Raw genomic sequence first — 15617 nt, forward strand, 5'->3', positions numbered from 1 at the left:
GGCACAACATAAGCAGACAACCTACAGTTCAACAGCAGACACACATGGGCAGAGAACATGCAGTTCAACAGCACTTCAACACCCAAATTGCCAACAGATACAGCAGTTGAACATGGACTGCTCAAAATAGATAACTTATATGCCAACATATAGATCAGCATACCTAACTACTCTTCTGCACCTCTTCTGCATCTTCTTCAGTTCTTGAGCTGTTGCAGGCGGATGGAGCGGCGCACCTTCTTCACCTCTTTCTTCAGCAGCGCCTTCTTCTTGTTTTGCTCTGGCTCCTTCACCTCTTCTTCTTGTTCAACCTTCACCTCTTCTGGCAGGAGCTCGACGTCCGGCAGGAGCTCGACGTCGATGGGCATGTTTCTGCCACCCTCTCTGGCGACCGGCGCAACGAGCACAACCTCGTCCGCATCCGTGTCGTCGTCACTGATGACAACAGCCTCTGTCAGGTCATCGTCAGAGGCGTAGTCCGCAGGGTCGACTGGAGCAGGCTGCGCGAGCACGACGCCGACGACGTTCGCAGGGTCGTCGTCGAGGGGGACCGGGGCCAGAGAGGTGGTGGAGCGGTACATCCACCACCTAGCTCGCTGGTACGGATCCACGCTGAGCGTACCCTCACGCATTGCCCAGACAAGGAAGGACGGCGGCGGCACTGCGAGTCCTGTGGGGAAGGCACGGGCCTTCTCGCCGTCCGTCAGCTGCTTGGCCAACCCGCGCGCATGCATGAGCATCATCTTCGGGGTGGGGAACCAGGTGCAGACTTCTCGAATCTGCGCGCGGAAGGACTGGTCGTTGTCGGCCAGATCCTCCAGTGCGAGCTTCCAGCCCTCGACGTTCGCCATGGCGGCGGTGGCCGGCAGTGGTGAGTGGAGAGAGCCGGCGACGTGGTCGGTGTGTGGGGAGTGGTGAGTGGGGAGCGGAGTGGTGAGTGGTGGGCGGAGCGGTGGGTGGGCGTGGATTTATTGATGCGGTGGGTGGGAACGCGAACCGTCCAGAATGGAGTGGGCGTCTCTGTGAAGAGTACAAGTAACTTTGTGCATCTAGCACTAACAAGTTCCTACTCTTACCGCACTGGCATTGCACTCTACTTCTTTGACCACAGGTCTTGGGTTCGAGACCCAGGCCAGCATTTTTTTTATTTTTTTATTTTGGGCATCTCCAGCACACAATAAATGGAGCAGTACAAGTAGATGGAGGTGCAAAATTCAGTTAGTTCAAAAAAATCCGCACTGGCATGGAAAGTGGAGGTGCAAAATTCAGTTAGTGCAAAAGTGGAGGTGCAAAATTCAGGAAAATGGAGAAGTACAAGTAGATTACTCCATGTAGCACTAACAAGTTCCTACTCTTACTGCATTGGCATTGTACCCTACTTGTCAAACCATAGGTCCTGGGTTTGAGACCCAGGCCAAACATTTTTTTGTTTTTGTTTTTATTTTTTAATTTTGGGCATCTCCAGCACACACAATAAATGGAGTTCACCCAAATTCAGTTATTTCAGTAAAATGGAGTACATGTGCTTCATCACCATATTCGGTTACATCATACATTCATCAAATGCATAAAATTCAGCACAAAATTCAGGAGTTCAGACATTATGAAACAACTCAAGTATATTGTCTGTCACCAAAAAATTCTAAATGTCATTGCCACAAAATATAAATTATGAAAAATGTCTTGCACTCAAAAATGCTGCCATGAAGTTCAGACATGAACTTCTACAGTTTAGCATGAAGTTCATTTATGAACTAAACAGACATCTAACTGTCACACCCAGGTGCATTCTGAGAAACTGGAATTTCTTCAGTTAAATTGAGATCAGGTATTGGCTCCCTTGCTCCATCTTCACCAAACATGAGCCTGTATGCTGGATAAGTGCTAGCTTCCCTCCTGTATCTCCTCCCAGCCACTCCTCTGCCTATTGCTCTACTCCCAGAAGATCCTCCTCTCTCTGTAGTGCCAGATCTCACTGTCTTTCCTTTCTTCCTTCCTCTTCCTCCAGTTGCACGTGACCCTGGCTCATCTGGATGTGGTACTACTGCAGCTTTCTTCCTTCCTCTTCCTCTTCCCCTCACACTTGTTGTGGCTGTGGTTGTGGTTCTTCTGGGAGGGATAGAATCCCTAGCTTGCACCACAAAAGCAGACTCTTCAGGAAGTGGCCCAGGAGGATTCCAAGTGCTCACATATGCCCTCTCCTATGCAGGATCACAAAATGTCAGGAAGATATAAATGAGAAAATGAAATGCAGGTACAAATTCAGAGAAAGACAGTAATATTAAAAGTGCACCTCCTGGCCTATGGTGTAGACCATACTGCTTCTGTCATTCATAGGATCAAGCCTAGGATCAATTCTTGTTGGCATAATATCCTGTAGTCAGATAAAAAATCATGTTAGTAACATAACTGAACTTAAATGCAGTTAACTGAAATCACTGTTCAAAGTCTTAATTCAGAGAAAAACAGTTAACTGAAATCACTGATTTAACCTGCAGAATTGAAGGATCTCCAACTTCATCATCATCTTCTAATTGAGCTTCCTGTTGCCTCATAAACTTGGCATGTACTCTCTTGTTGTGGTCAGCACTGCCACACACTGAGCAATGCATTGCCACTCCTTTTTTGTTGATGTAAACAGTTCCATCTTTCTTCTTCTTCTCTTCTGGTGTCTTTCTCCTGTTCTTTGCTGGCCTGCCCATTTTCTTTGTAAAGACTGGAGGGTGGATGGGAATGCCATTCATCTTTTCCCAGCTTTTCCTGTCCCTCATAGGCATGATGTTGTGCCCATATGCCTTTAGATAGTTTTCTATGCTATAGCACTTGTGAACCAATGTTTCAGGGTCAATCCTATCAGCTCTACAACAGGCAATCACATGATTGCAAGGGATGCCATCCAATTGAATTTTTTTGCAATCACAAGTTCTTGCTGGAATATCCACAACATACTTGTTGTTGCCTGATTCAACACCATAAATGCCAAGTCCTGAATGTGTTGGAAAGCAGTTACCTGAGTACTCTGCATTCTTGTCTAGTTTCTTCCTAATCTTGGGGCAGATAAGTCCAGTCCACTTTTCTGAAGCTTCTTTGTACTTTCTGTCATGCCTCACAGTAATTTTATGTGTTATGCATTCTAGCATTGATATAACACACAGTTCTCTTGCATCCAAGATGTAGCTGCAAGAGAGACATAGTAAAGTGTTGTCAGAACTCAGTGACACTGCAAGATTGTGTTAAACATAACTGAACTTGTTTGCTACAAAAGTGAACTAACTGAAGTTTACCTGTTGTACACCTCTGACATGTTGTTCAGCAAGATGTCACACTTGGGGAAATCTCTGAAGTATGCTTTCACCCACTGGTTGGGGGGCTTGCCATCCAACCAATTATATGCCTCCAAGTTCTGTGCCCTCAGCTTCTCTCTATTCAAGGTCCACTTGTCCACATTAGTTGACCTAGCAATGGCCCACAACATATTCTTCAGTGTTTCTCCTTTGAACTTCTGGTGGAAGTTTTGATAAAGATGTCTAACACAAAATCTGTGTTCTGCATCTGGCCATATCTTCTCAACAGCATTGATCAAACCCTGCAAAATTAGTTCATAAACATGTGAGACAACAACACCATATGGAAATATGCAACATCAGCATGTTTGGACAAATGGAACACACCTTTTGCTTGTCACTCATTATAGTGAAAGGGGAGGTGTTAATGATGTTCAAATCATTCTTCAAAGCGGTGAGAAACCATTCCCAAGAGTAAGTTGACTCCACCTCCACCATCCCCATTGCAATTGGGCAATCATTGGGATCAATCCCAACAGCTGTAAGCAGCACACCCTTGTATTTGCTCTTCAGGTGACAGCCATCAACAAATAGAATTGGCCTGCACCCCCTCAGGAAACCTCTCTTGCAAGCATCATAGGACCAATATAGTGAAGATAGGTGATCTTTTGGAAGCAGGTCACCTATTTCCTTCACTTTGGTTGTGCAAACAATGAATTTGCTCCCTGGATTACTTCTCCTCAGTTCTTGTCCATAGTCCCACAACTGGCTGTATTGTGCTTTCTCATCACCATGTATGATCTTAAGTGCAGCACTCCTGGCCCTGCCAAGCTTCATTCTCACTGGATTAAGCTTGAACTTCTGCTGAACTTTCCTTCCAAATGTACCCAAGTCCATACTCTTGTTGTCTCTGAACTCATCCATAAATATCTCAGTCAGGTACTTCACTGTCAAGCACTTGGAATCCCATGTTTTCTGACAGGTGTGCTCTCCATTGTACTCTCTGATGACAATGCTTCCTGTTCTATTGTCTCTAGATGCTTTCAACCTCCAAGGGCAATCAGGTTGACACACACCAATGAATCTCTCTGCCTCATTTCTAGCTTTAATGATTTTCACTCTGTTTTTGACTGTGTATGCAGTGACTGCTTTCCTTAGCTCTTTCATTTCTCCAAATACTTGCCCAACCCTGAAGATTGGGTTGCTCATATCCATTTCTGCATTGAATGTTCTGAATGTATATTTCAACTTCTCCAACTCATCTTTTGACAGGTTGAGCTCATCATCATCCAGTGGATCTTCCTCCTCAAATATCTCTTCCTCTTCTTCATTGTTGTCATTCAATGATTTGTCCACATTCTGAGCAAACAAATCATCATCTCCATCTTCACAATCATAGTCACTATCATAAAAGTCTGAGTCAGTTTCATTCAACTCTTCTTCTCCATCATTGTTTTCAAGTGCATTATCTGCATTGTCTGCATCTGCATCCTCTCCTTCCATTGCATTCTCTGCATGATGATCTGCCTCTGCATCCTCTCCTTCCTCTGCATTCTCTGCATCATGATCTGCATCCTCTCCTTCTTCTTCATCCTCATTTCCATCTGCAGTTGGGCATCCTTTTACTATGATTTCAGGATATAAGGTCTGAATCTTGTTCTCCTCATCAACTAACAAATCCATTGTCTTCGCTTCTCTGCTGGACCTCACCATAGCAGCTATAACATCTGGATTGTCCACACAAAGCAGGCCATCACCATAGTCTTTATCTGGCAAAATCCAATACACCTTGATTTGAGGGTCTGCAGGGTCATAGTCCATCCTTGCCAAGCAATACTTGATCATCCCCAGTGACCATGTGTCTGAATGACAGTAGTCAAAAGCTTGATGACTGCACCCAATGTAAGAGAACTTCATTTCTCTTCCTATGCATTCCCCCAACAAAATCCCATTGTGCTCAAACTCCACTGAGAAAAACTGGCTAGCTTCTCCATTTGTCACTGCAATAATTGACACATTAAATTTTCAGTGCACAACACATTCAACTATAACTGAATCATAGTTTCAACTGACAAAGTACAGTGCTCAAACTCTAACTGAATCTGTACATGATTTTCAAACAGAAATATGTACTGAATATCAACTAAAAGACCACCCTTTCATCACAAAACAATAGTAAAAATGCTGACTTTCATCTCAAAAAAGCTTGTACTTTTGCCAAACAGAGAAAGTAAGCATTTTTTCACTGAAATATCGACTGAAAGACCACCCTTTCATCACACTTTACAGTGCATTTACAGTTCAGTGCAACAATAGCATATAATCTCTGAATATCTGAACAATAAAATCACATGAACACATGACCCCTTTCCTCTCTGACCTAAAGGACCCCCCTTTCCCTGTATGCTACCCAAAACCCTAGGTCAAATCCCCTCACATTGCCCTTGATTGACCCCCCTGAATTCCCCAAATTAGCATCAAGAAACCCTAGACAAGCTCATGGAAAGTACTTCCCCTACGAACCCTGGGGACGCACACAGCCAACCCTAGTGAGCAGATCGACCCAGAATTCACACTACATCGGCATGATCGGCCTAAAAAACCAAACCACTCCGCCGGCAGGAACAGGGGAAGCAGAGGAGAAGGCAGAGGAGGCAGAGGAGGCAGAGGAGTGCTTACCGTATTCAGGAGGCCACTCGCCGGGTTCCCTACGCCGCGGCTCCATGGCGCCAATGAGGCCGACGGCGGCGTCGCCTCGTAGGAGCAGGAGCAGATGACGAGGAACAGGGGACGGGCGAAAGAGAAGGGAAAGGTTTTGGAAGGGGTTTGCATCGGGCCCGACGACCAGGGGGTTTTCTGTCGGAGGTATGGTATGGACTGCTCTGCGAAATTGCTAAAGCGTGAGGTTTTTTTTTGTAAAAACACGCATCGGGCCTGACAAAGCCTACCTGGCGCGCCACGTGTGCAGTTCGGGCTGGCTTTGTATGAATTTGTTACAGCAGTCAAGTTGGAGGACTAGTTTTGTGGGGTTTTTTAGTTTGTGTATGAAACTGTTCCCACCCCTACAAGTTTATGTACCAATAGTGGTATTAACTCCTTTTCCCAGGCAGTAGGCAAACTATCGGGTTTCCCGAGTTTCAAGTTACTCCCGAGTCTAATTATCGAAAAACTCGGCAGACACATTACTCTGCTGAGCTCCCGATAAATTGAACTTGGTGAAGCCGCAGAACTTGTCGAAATCTCAAATAACAGTAGTGTTATTTTGTTGTTCTACCGTTTTGATTTGATGCTTGGAGTTAATAAAAATACCCTTTATCAAAATAATAGTAAAAGAGAGTGTGAGAATGTTTCTAGGCCCTTAGATATGAGTCTCATGCAAACCAATGAAGTCAGGGAAATATATTCCCAACTATATTCCAGGGATTTAAAGTTGTACTGACAAATATAACAAAATGTAATACCAACCGCTGGCAAAATAGTAGTTGTCACATCCATCTATGCGTTATATATATCGTGTCTTGATTTCATGTGCCAACTCGTCCTGCACCAGCTAACCTCACGTTTATTTAATTTGCAGACCTATCCTTTTTTGTCTTAACGATCTCTTCTTTTTGCTCAAACTGATGATCTCTTCCATCTGTGTCTCCGCCAGCTTCCTTAGCTACTTCGATGGCCTCCCACTTGCATCCTTGATAGATTTGGAAGAGTTTGGTTCTTTCTTTGTTGTCTTCCTGCTTTTCTTTTTGATTTTTTTGCACTCATTTGGTGAAACCGGGTCCATAGAGGTGTCGATGTCCTCATCTATACAAAGAGCAAAAATTAATAGGAAGGAAATACAAATACAATCTTAAGATTAGGCAACACCTATCATAGCCTTGTGTGGTCTATAATTTCCGGAAGGAATCATGTTGATCTCTATTTCCTGTTTTTTATATTATATAATAATCCAGTCAGTGAACACTATGGGCAGAAGGACGGCACACTATTTCCATTTTTCTTAATATGTTCTTAAATTGTTAAAGATGCTTCCAATATGTTTTTCAAGAAAAACATGCATACTCTGCTACTACTCAAATCTAACTATCTAAGTGAACGAGTACTTATAAGTATACTTCAAAATTCACATGGCAAAGAGCCAAATGGATCGAAAAATCCACGTTTATTCAAGAGTTGATTGTACAAGATGTAAACCTGGAATGAACAAAACCTATTCTTATCAAATATTTTTCTAATGATTCAAATCAGATGACATTGAGTCTAGCATCGATGTCTAAAGTTTACGACATTTAATACGTACAAAGGTACTAAGCAAACCTAAAAGGCTTGGAGGTACTCAGCAAACTGTGGCTCATATTTGATTAGATAAAGTCGAGCGAGAAGTGATGCGTATCAGACAAACGGACAATCTGAGATAGAACAAGAGAAACCAAACCTGGTAATGTAAGTTCATTAAAAAAATAGAGGATTACATACGAGTATACAACCAAATTTAGTTGCCCACAAGATTGTGTTTTATGCATGAGGTTCCTTAGTAATAGATTTTCTTACAGTTTTTCTACTAGCTAGAATAGTTATTTCCTTGTATATCCTCAATAACATTACAAAAGTATTTAGGTTAACTAATACTCGCTGTGTAAAAAATATAAGATGTTTTAGGTCATTAAAGAAGTGACCTAAAGCATCTTACATTTGTTTACAGAGGGAGTAGTACACTGGATAACAGAAAGTTAACAAGAAATATGCGTGGTATATGCAACGTACCTCTATTTAAAGTTTTCTCATGGTAATTTATTTCCACCTCTCGTGATGATCTTCCAGGTTTTGATGAACTTGCAGTTTTTATAGCAGCCCTCTCGTCTTTTGTTAGTAATCTTTTACGCAAACTCTCATGCTGTGAAAATAAGTAGTTAAATATAAGTAGCAAATACCAAGCGGCCAGCTTGGTAAGCTGCCAACAAAAACTTGCAATAAATATAAGTACCAAATATCCATTTACAAAACAATTTCGTTGGTAAGATTTTCAAGGTTTTATTTGTAATTTCTAAGCAACTCTTGTTTGGTAAAGCTGACAGTTCTAACATCTGACACATTTTGATATTCAATTATCATGGTATGCCCTATCTGAGTAGCAACACATGCAATCATACTAGCCATGGAGACACCGATCTTATAACAAGTTCTCTAAGCTGTTGAAAAATACCTCTGAAAAGTTGACACACTAATAAAGAAAACGACCCAGTTGCAAGCAGTCTAATGTAGATTGAACATAGGCAAGTATTTTTGGATAAACTGTGTTTCTTTTCATATATTCTAATACTAGAAGTACATTGGCTTTGTAAAAGCTTGGTTGTCCCTCATGTACATAAGAAAGCAAGTTTAGTTCAGCTGCGCACAAAGGGAGCAAAATAAGATTATTTTATCCTATTAGAACCTATGATAAAGTTTTCTTGGAAAAAAAAGAAAGTATACTCAAGGGTGCATTGGAATAGATATGCTCAAAGAGTGCAATGGAATAGAACATCTGTGTATTGTTGTGGATAGCACAGCTAGTCGGAGGCGTTGCATGTGCACCGGGGGGGGGGGGGGGGGTCTGGACATGGTGGTTATGCAGGTGGCTTCGTTGCAGCTGGCTTATTGTACCACATCACGGAGGCAATGAAGGCTTGCTGGGGCCACTACGACTACGACGTCACTTATCGTAGTCGTCACAGTTCCTCTTCACCCTTCATGTTGCACCGGTGGGAACATTGGTCCTTGGATCAGGCAGTGGCGGTACTCTGGCGTAGTTCCCTTCCTAAATGCTGCCCCCCTTGGAGTACTCAGTTCATCATGGACGATTTCGTCTCGTTGTGGTGATCGACTCATCGGTTGAGGACTTCACATACTTCACGCGGTGCCCTTTCTTCCTACTTGTAGTTTGCTTGGAGTGGATGGGGTAGTCTAGGTGTTCATAAACTCCTTGTATCTTGCTTTGAGTGTGTGTGGTGTGGGTCCAGTTATATGTGTTCGGTTGTATGTTGATCAGTGCATTATCTATAAAGCGGGATGCGAGCCTTTTTTGGTAGAACCAGATGACCACAAAAAAAATGAGGATAGTCATTTGGACGTAGGTCACATGGAATATATGAAAATATAGATGAGTTCTACATGAATAAACCAAAGATGATATTAAAGTGATTACTTAAATTCCTACATAATGAGAAGCCGAAGAATGGAATCTATAAGAATTGTAGCATCATCCCTATGGCCCCACTTTCTAGAAGCAAACCAAATGATCAGAACCCTATAAATATCTTGCAATCCATATATATATTTCCTAACTTGCCTTCTGGTCTCAAGGATGGCACAAGAAATTGCATGGAAACAATGTAAAAAAGACTTAGCATTCACAACGTTTGTGAGGCCACGTTATTTGTACATAAATGATGCGTGACTGAAGTGTGTATTACTCAACATCTTAAAAAGTATAATAGCAAATAGGTCACGACGCATGTTCCTATAAGACAAGTCCTAGAAGAAAATATTACTTTCGAAAGAGATAACACTGCAAGGCCAATTATTATAATAATAGAAAATGTTGGCAGCTCGGTTACCAGATCTGCAGACTTGTCAAAGTTGTACACTTCATGGACACTTGTTTTCTGAATAAATGCACGTTCTGTAAGTTCGTTGGTTTCAACATAGCGAACTGCAGACTTCAACGTCCTGAATGTATAATGGCTAACAGGATCCGTATAGTACTGCATAATTAATCATGATAAGCAATTCGAAAATATTTGAACAATGTAAGGTAAATTTTTCTTGAAAAGATCATGATCAGAATTTATTTTTATATACCGGATCTTTCCTCATTTCTCCATTGCTTCCGGCTTTCCTGTATACAAATTCTAATACCCATCCAGGTGGCAACCCAGATGGGTTAAGAATCAGTTCTGCTAGAACCTACAAAATAATGCAACTTGTTAGGTTTGGAAAGTCAAGTCATTGTAGACATGCAAAATTATTTATGTAGTGATAGCAAGAAATACACATTATCTCTAGAGCTTGTGTCGCATTGTCCATCAGTATCACATTTAGAGACCTTCATTTCGTTGAGATAGAGTATCACATCTTCTTTTGAGAATAATCGAATTCCCAGTGGCGGGTAAATGTAAAACTGCAAAATAATAATAGCGCAAAATGTTATAATCAGATAAAACTATTTCCAGATGTGACTAAATTATATGCTTGCCATATTAACTTAGTAGAGTATTTGTCCCAGGCACATGAAAGCTACCTGTACTCAATGATAAATAACAGTTGTCCGAATGTGTGGGAAGTAATATGGGATATATATTACAGTCGATAATTAATCCATAATGAATTAATAACTCAAGAATAAAACTTGATTCCTTGCTGATATTTTCTCAACTCCATTTCTTATACTCAAAGGAAATATATGAGTATATGACCAATAATTGCTTACAAACTTTATTAGTAGTAAGAGGATGAACATAGTATGTATAATATTTCTCATGTGACTAGGTAATCATTTACATTTACTGTTATGTCACATGAGGTAAGTCGTGTGAACGGTTGGTGAACCATCTTCATCACGTCGAGGAAAGACAATTAAAGATAAGCCACGCTTGAGCTAGGAAACTACCGAATAGATTTGCTAGCTGTTCGTAGTGGCACTTTGTGTACGAATCAAATACCACAACCCTCTTTTTTCTGTATTGCTTGCCAATGTCACCAAGCGCTGCATGTATACATTTTATCATGCAGATCTACGCCATATAAGGTACAGGTTACATCCGGATGATATGTATGGCTGTAGTGCTCTAGCCATGAACAGATGGACTTCACATACTCGGATCGATCTCTGTTCCCTGCCCCTCTTGTTGCCAGGGTATTGCCTATACATAGGGTGCAGCCATTGTTTGAGCACAATGTGCACCACCTAGTGATCACATCGGTGGCCGCGGTACCACTGACGGGTGTTTGAGAGACCCTAGCTTCTCGGCTCAATTCTTTAAAATACTCTCCATATTATTTTTGATTGATCAAGAGTTTTTGAGTATTAGTCTAGTACATTAAGCATTAGTATCTTTTAAAAGGTAGCTATCTTCCGGATTGGTGACTTTGCCCCATTTTGTGATTAAATCCTGGCTCCCCTGTTGTCTAGGACAATGACTCCAACACATCTTGGAAACAAAACACAACACAACAACACACTACTAGTCACTATGACTTAAAGCTAACTTAGAATTCTAGGAAGTTCGGATTAACTCCATCAACCTCTCTCTACTCAAAGTTTATGATCACTCTAGTATCTTACGTGTCTCTTTTGATCTCCTTGATCTCGACTCATGCATTGCAGATTCACGACTGGTGGATTCCGCTCAGGCACATGATTCGGACTACCAGCCCACTCTGCTACGTTTGGTATGCTATACAATCAAGACTATACACATCGTCAGTCCCAAGTAGAAACACAACTAAAATGGTTATTGTCCCGCTACACACCAAGCTTCATCTTATGTGTAGTCCAAGGCTAGCACTAACATTATTCCCTGATTGAATTAGAACATGATGACTCTTGAACTACACATCCAAAACATCTTGGAAACAGGACACATACCATATAATAATGGACTAGTACTTACTACTCCCTCTTATATTTATTTACAGAGGAAGTACTTACTGGCACGACGCAAACTGACTTGTCCTTATTTATAAACAGGAGTAAAGAGAAAAACTACCTTGTACATCTTGTCTTTGTTTTTCCCCCCTGCTCTGATCTCAAGCCGCCACCCCTCTGGAAGCCAGTCATGTTCCTTCTGCACATCATGATACGTTGACACATCGGTAATGGATATATTAGAAAATAAATATATAATGACATCGGCGTGCTAAGAAAAACATACATGGAGCATGCCAGGAGCAGCAGCAGCATCCATAGATTCGATGTATTTCTCATCCATTTCGGAGAAAAGGTAGTTCAGGACATCTGCCTTCATCCTGAATTCGGCCCCTGACACTGGACATATGTAGTACTGGACAAAAACAAAAGTATCGAGGAAAAATGATATATCTCCAATAACAAAACAGAAACTAAAAAAAATCATTGCAAAGATGTGTAGAGAACGAACATGTGTTTATAAATCTATCAAAGCATGTATCCCTGTATAGTATTATCCGAACTCTAGAAGAACATAGATGGATTTGCCTACAGCACAACAAGAATCATGGACTGTGAACATGTTACGTTCCACTAAGGCGTTTAGGTGCAACCCCAATCGCACGTCTGTGTCTAGGAGATTTCTATCCGCAAAGAGTAAGAACCTACTATTCGTAATGATTTAAAGTCCCTTGTACTAACGCGAGATCAGATTAATTAAGTTATACAGTTGTCAAAACATCGAGCCTCCTGTCCGCATCTTCTTGATCATCAAAGTAATGGAATTTCCTGGTGGATCCGTTACCGTTAGGTCGTCTCTGAAAATGGCTTATTCTCGTCCGTGGGCGCATGGCGGAGCCGCCAGAAGGCCGAGCTTAAGGAACCGGTCTTAGGCGACGACGGCACCGCGCTGGTCGTGGTGTGGGTGTCGGGGTCCTGGGGGATAGGCTGCGTGGGCACAAATTCGCCCATCTCCTATGCAACGGCAGACCCACGCGCGGCGGTGTCGCCCAGCAGCCACCAACTCCGGCGACGGGGAGCGACTAAGCGGAGAGCGATCCGGAACTAGGAGGAGCGACGGATAAGGGAAACGGACGGCACGTATAAGAAAAACAAGAGGATGGAGCGATCCGGAACTAGGAGGAGCGAGAGAAGCACCGACGGGAGCAGCAGCGGAGCAGGTAAGCCGCGTTCGGCGAGTGCGGCGGGTGTGGAATACGTACGACGTTGTACCACATACCTCGTAGTATTCACCGTCGTCACCAAGGCGGACCTCCCAGATCCAGCCATCTGGGAGCCATCCTGGTGGCTCCCTCACACCACCATGCTCCACCATCTCCCGGCCATCTTCCACCTTCTTCTGGGCATTCTTTCCCACTCCCTCACGATCTGAGGAAAACGGGCCCGCCATTGAAACCTCTCGCTCTTTCTCTTGATTTTCTAGATTCAAAAGTCTAAAAGTTTGTGCAATGGGAACGGAGGGGCCGGGGTGGCTGGCTATTTAACCGCAGGGCCTGACGTATTTTTGTGTGTGTACGCTACTGCAAGCTGGCGGTGGTAATATCTTCTACTCTGACAGAAATCAATTCATTTAATGTGGTGCTGGACTATCCTATTTTGACATCTAAATTAAGAGAGACAGGAACACTAGCTGAGTTTTGCCAGCTTTGCATGGTAAAAAATCCATGGTGATCTAGCTCTGGATGGTGCTGTACCAGGACTGATTGCCCAAGTATATGTACAAAAACTAGTAATGACTCTGAGCCGATCTTCCGTACTGGTCTATATCCACACACACACACACACACATCTCATGCTAATATTAATAAATAAATAATAATAATATTGAAAAAACGAGTTGCAGAGATCCAACAAATCTCAGCCATTCAATAGCATCTATCCAACAGACTATGCCGCTTCGATGTTTAGCGCTATATGTGTTTAGCACCCATCCCTAATTGATAGCATGCCTAATATCAACACTAACAAATTACTTATATCCTACCTAATATAAACGTGCAATTATTCTCTTGCCAATGCCAATTAATATTAATTGCCTAATGTTAATGTGCATTGTACCTACACGATCCCTAGTATAATAAAGTTTCCGTCCCCCCTCACGAAAAAAGGAAATACAAATTGTAACACGTTCAGAGATACATGTTAGGTAGATTTGTTCATTACTAGAAAGATTCAAGCTCATTGTTTTCGTTAATAAAAATGAATCATGATGTCATATACTATTACCTCCATCCCAAAATTACTTATTTTATATTAGTCTAGATACGGATGTATCTCTAAAACGTGTCTAGATACATCCTTAGCGTGGAAGGCAAGCTAGGCAATACGGATATGTAGATCTCCTCCCTTGTAACCGACTCTGTGTAACCCTAACCCCCTTCGGTGTCTATGTAAACCGGAGGGTTTAGTCCGTAGGACAACAGACAATCATACCATAGGTTAGCTTCTAGGGTTTAGCCTCTACGATCTCGTGGTAGATCAACTCTTGTAATACTCATATCATCAAGAACAATCAAGCAGGACGTAGGATATTACCTCCTTCAAGGGGGCCCAAACCTGGGTAAACATCGTGTCCCTTGTCTCCTGTTACCATCCGCCTTAGACGCACAGTTCGGGACCCCCTACCCGAGACGCGCCGGTTTTGACACCAACATTGGTGCTTTCATTGAGAGTTCCACTGTGCCGTCACCGTAAGGCTTGATGGCTCCTTCGATCATTGGTAACGATGCGGTCTGATAACCCACAAGTATAGGGGATCGCAACAGTTTTCGAGGGTAGAGTATTCAACCCAAATTTATTGATTCGACACAAGGGGAGCCAAAGAATATTCTCAAGTATTAGCAGCTGAGTTGTCAATTCAACCACACCTGGAAACTTAATATCTGCAACAAAGTATTTAGTAGCAAAGTAATATGATAGTAGTGGTAACGGTAGCAAAAGGTAATGGTAGTAAAAGTAGTGTTTTTGGTATTTTGTAGTGATGATAGCAATAGCAACGGAAAAGTAAATAAGCAAAGAACAATATATGGAAAGCTCGTAGGCAATGGATCGGTGATGGAGAATTATGCCGGATGCAGTTCATCATGTAACAGTCATAACCTAGGGTGACACAGAACTAGCTCCAGTTCATCAATGTAATGTAGGCATGTATTCCGAATATAGTCATACGTGCTTATGGAAAAGAACTTGTATGACATCTTTTGTCCTACCCTCCCGTGGCAGCGGGGTCCTTACGGAAACTAAGGGATATTAAGGCCTCTTTTTTAATAGAGTATCGGAACAAAGCATTAACACATAGTGAATACATGAACTCCTCAAACTACGGTCATCACCGGTAAGTATCCCGATTATTGTCACTTCGGGGTTAACGGATCATAACACATAATAGGTGACTATAGACTTGCAGATAGGATCAAGAACTCTCATATATTGATGAAAACATAATAGGTTCAGATCTGAAATCATGGCACTCGGGCCCTAGTGACAAGCATTAATCATAGCAAAGTCATAGCAACATCAATCTCAAAACATAGTGTATACTAGGGATCAAACCCTAACAAAACTAACTCGATTACATGATAGATCCCATCCAACCCCTCACCGTCCAGCAAGCCTACGATGGAATTACTCACGCACGGCGGTGAGCATCA

General features: G+C 42.2%; 2 protein-coding genes across 2 annotated transcripts; both read right to left on the minus strand.

The window, feature by feature from the left end:
• Positions 1 to 1766: 1766 nt before the first annotated feature.
• On the minus strand, positions 1767 to 6009 carry LOC147983445 (uncharacterized). The gene is made up of 6 exons (XM_087540733.1): positions 5964 to 6009; positions 3672 to 5284; positions 3285 to 3586; positions 2493 to 3177; positions 2294 to 2374; positions 1767 to 2201 (listed from the first exon to the last, which is right to left on the minus strand). The coding sequence occupies exons 1-6, from the start codon at positions 6007 to 6009 to the stop codon at positions 1767 to 1769; spliced, it is 3162 nt and encodes a 1053-aa protein (XP_087396859.1).
• Positions 6010 to 7642: 1633 nt separating this feature from the next.
• Positions 7643 to 13382, minus strand: LOC147983446 (uncharacterized). Its single transcript, XM_087540734.1, has 8 exons — positions 13187 to 13382; positions 12194 to 12322; positions 12029 to 12106; positions 10315 to 10440; positions 10122 to 10226; positions 9878 to 10024; positions 8046 to 8175; positions 7643 to 7716 (listed from the first exon to the last, which is right to left on the minus strand). The coding sequence occupies exons 1-8, from the start codon at positions 13355 to 13357 to the stop codon at positions 7643 to 7645; spliced, it is 960 nt and encodes a 319-aa protein (XP_087396860.1). The 5' UTR covers positions 13358 to 13382.
• Between the last annotated feature and the right edge of the window lie 2235 nt (positions 13383 to 15617).

The sequence above is a fragment of the Triticum urartu genome, chromosome 2A (genome assembly GCF_056163025.1).
Source record: "Triticum urartu cultivar PI428250 chromosome 2A, HENAU_Tu73, whole genome shotgun sequence".
NCBI classification, from domain to species: Eukaryota; Viridiplantae; Streptophyta; class Magnoliopsida; order Poales; family Poaceae; genus Triticum; species Triticum urartu.

Excerpts from the sequence above, each read along its gene's own strand:
- LOC147983445 (XM_087540733.1), bottom strand. The coding sequence starts at position 6,009 with ATGGAGCCGCGGCGTAGGGAACCCGGCGAGTGGCCTCCTGAATACG. Across the intron at positions 5,285-5,963 it reads CGAGTGGCCTCCTGAATACG|TGACAAATGGAGAAGCTAGC; the intron begins GTAAGCACTCCT and ends CAATTATTGCAG. Across the intron at positions 3,587-3,671 it reads TAATGAGTGACAAGCAAAAG|GGTTTGATCAATGCTGTTGA; the intron begins GTGTGTTCCATT and ends CTAATTTTGCAG.
- LOC147983446 (XM_087540734.1), bottom strand. The coding sequence starts at position 13,357 with ATGGCGGGCCCGTTTTCCTCAGATCGTGAGGGAGTGGGAAAGAATGCC. Across the intron at positions 10,025-10,121 it reads GAGAAATGAGGAAAGATCCG|TACTATACGGATCCTGTTAG; the intron begins GTATATAAAAAT and ends TTAATTATGCAG. Across the intron at positions 7,717-8,045 it reads TGAGAAAACTTTAAATAGAG|GTTTGGTTTCTCTTGTTCTA; the intron begins GTACGTTGCATA and ends TTACATTACCAG.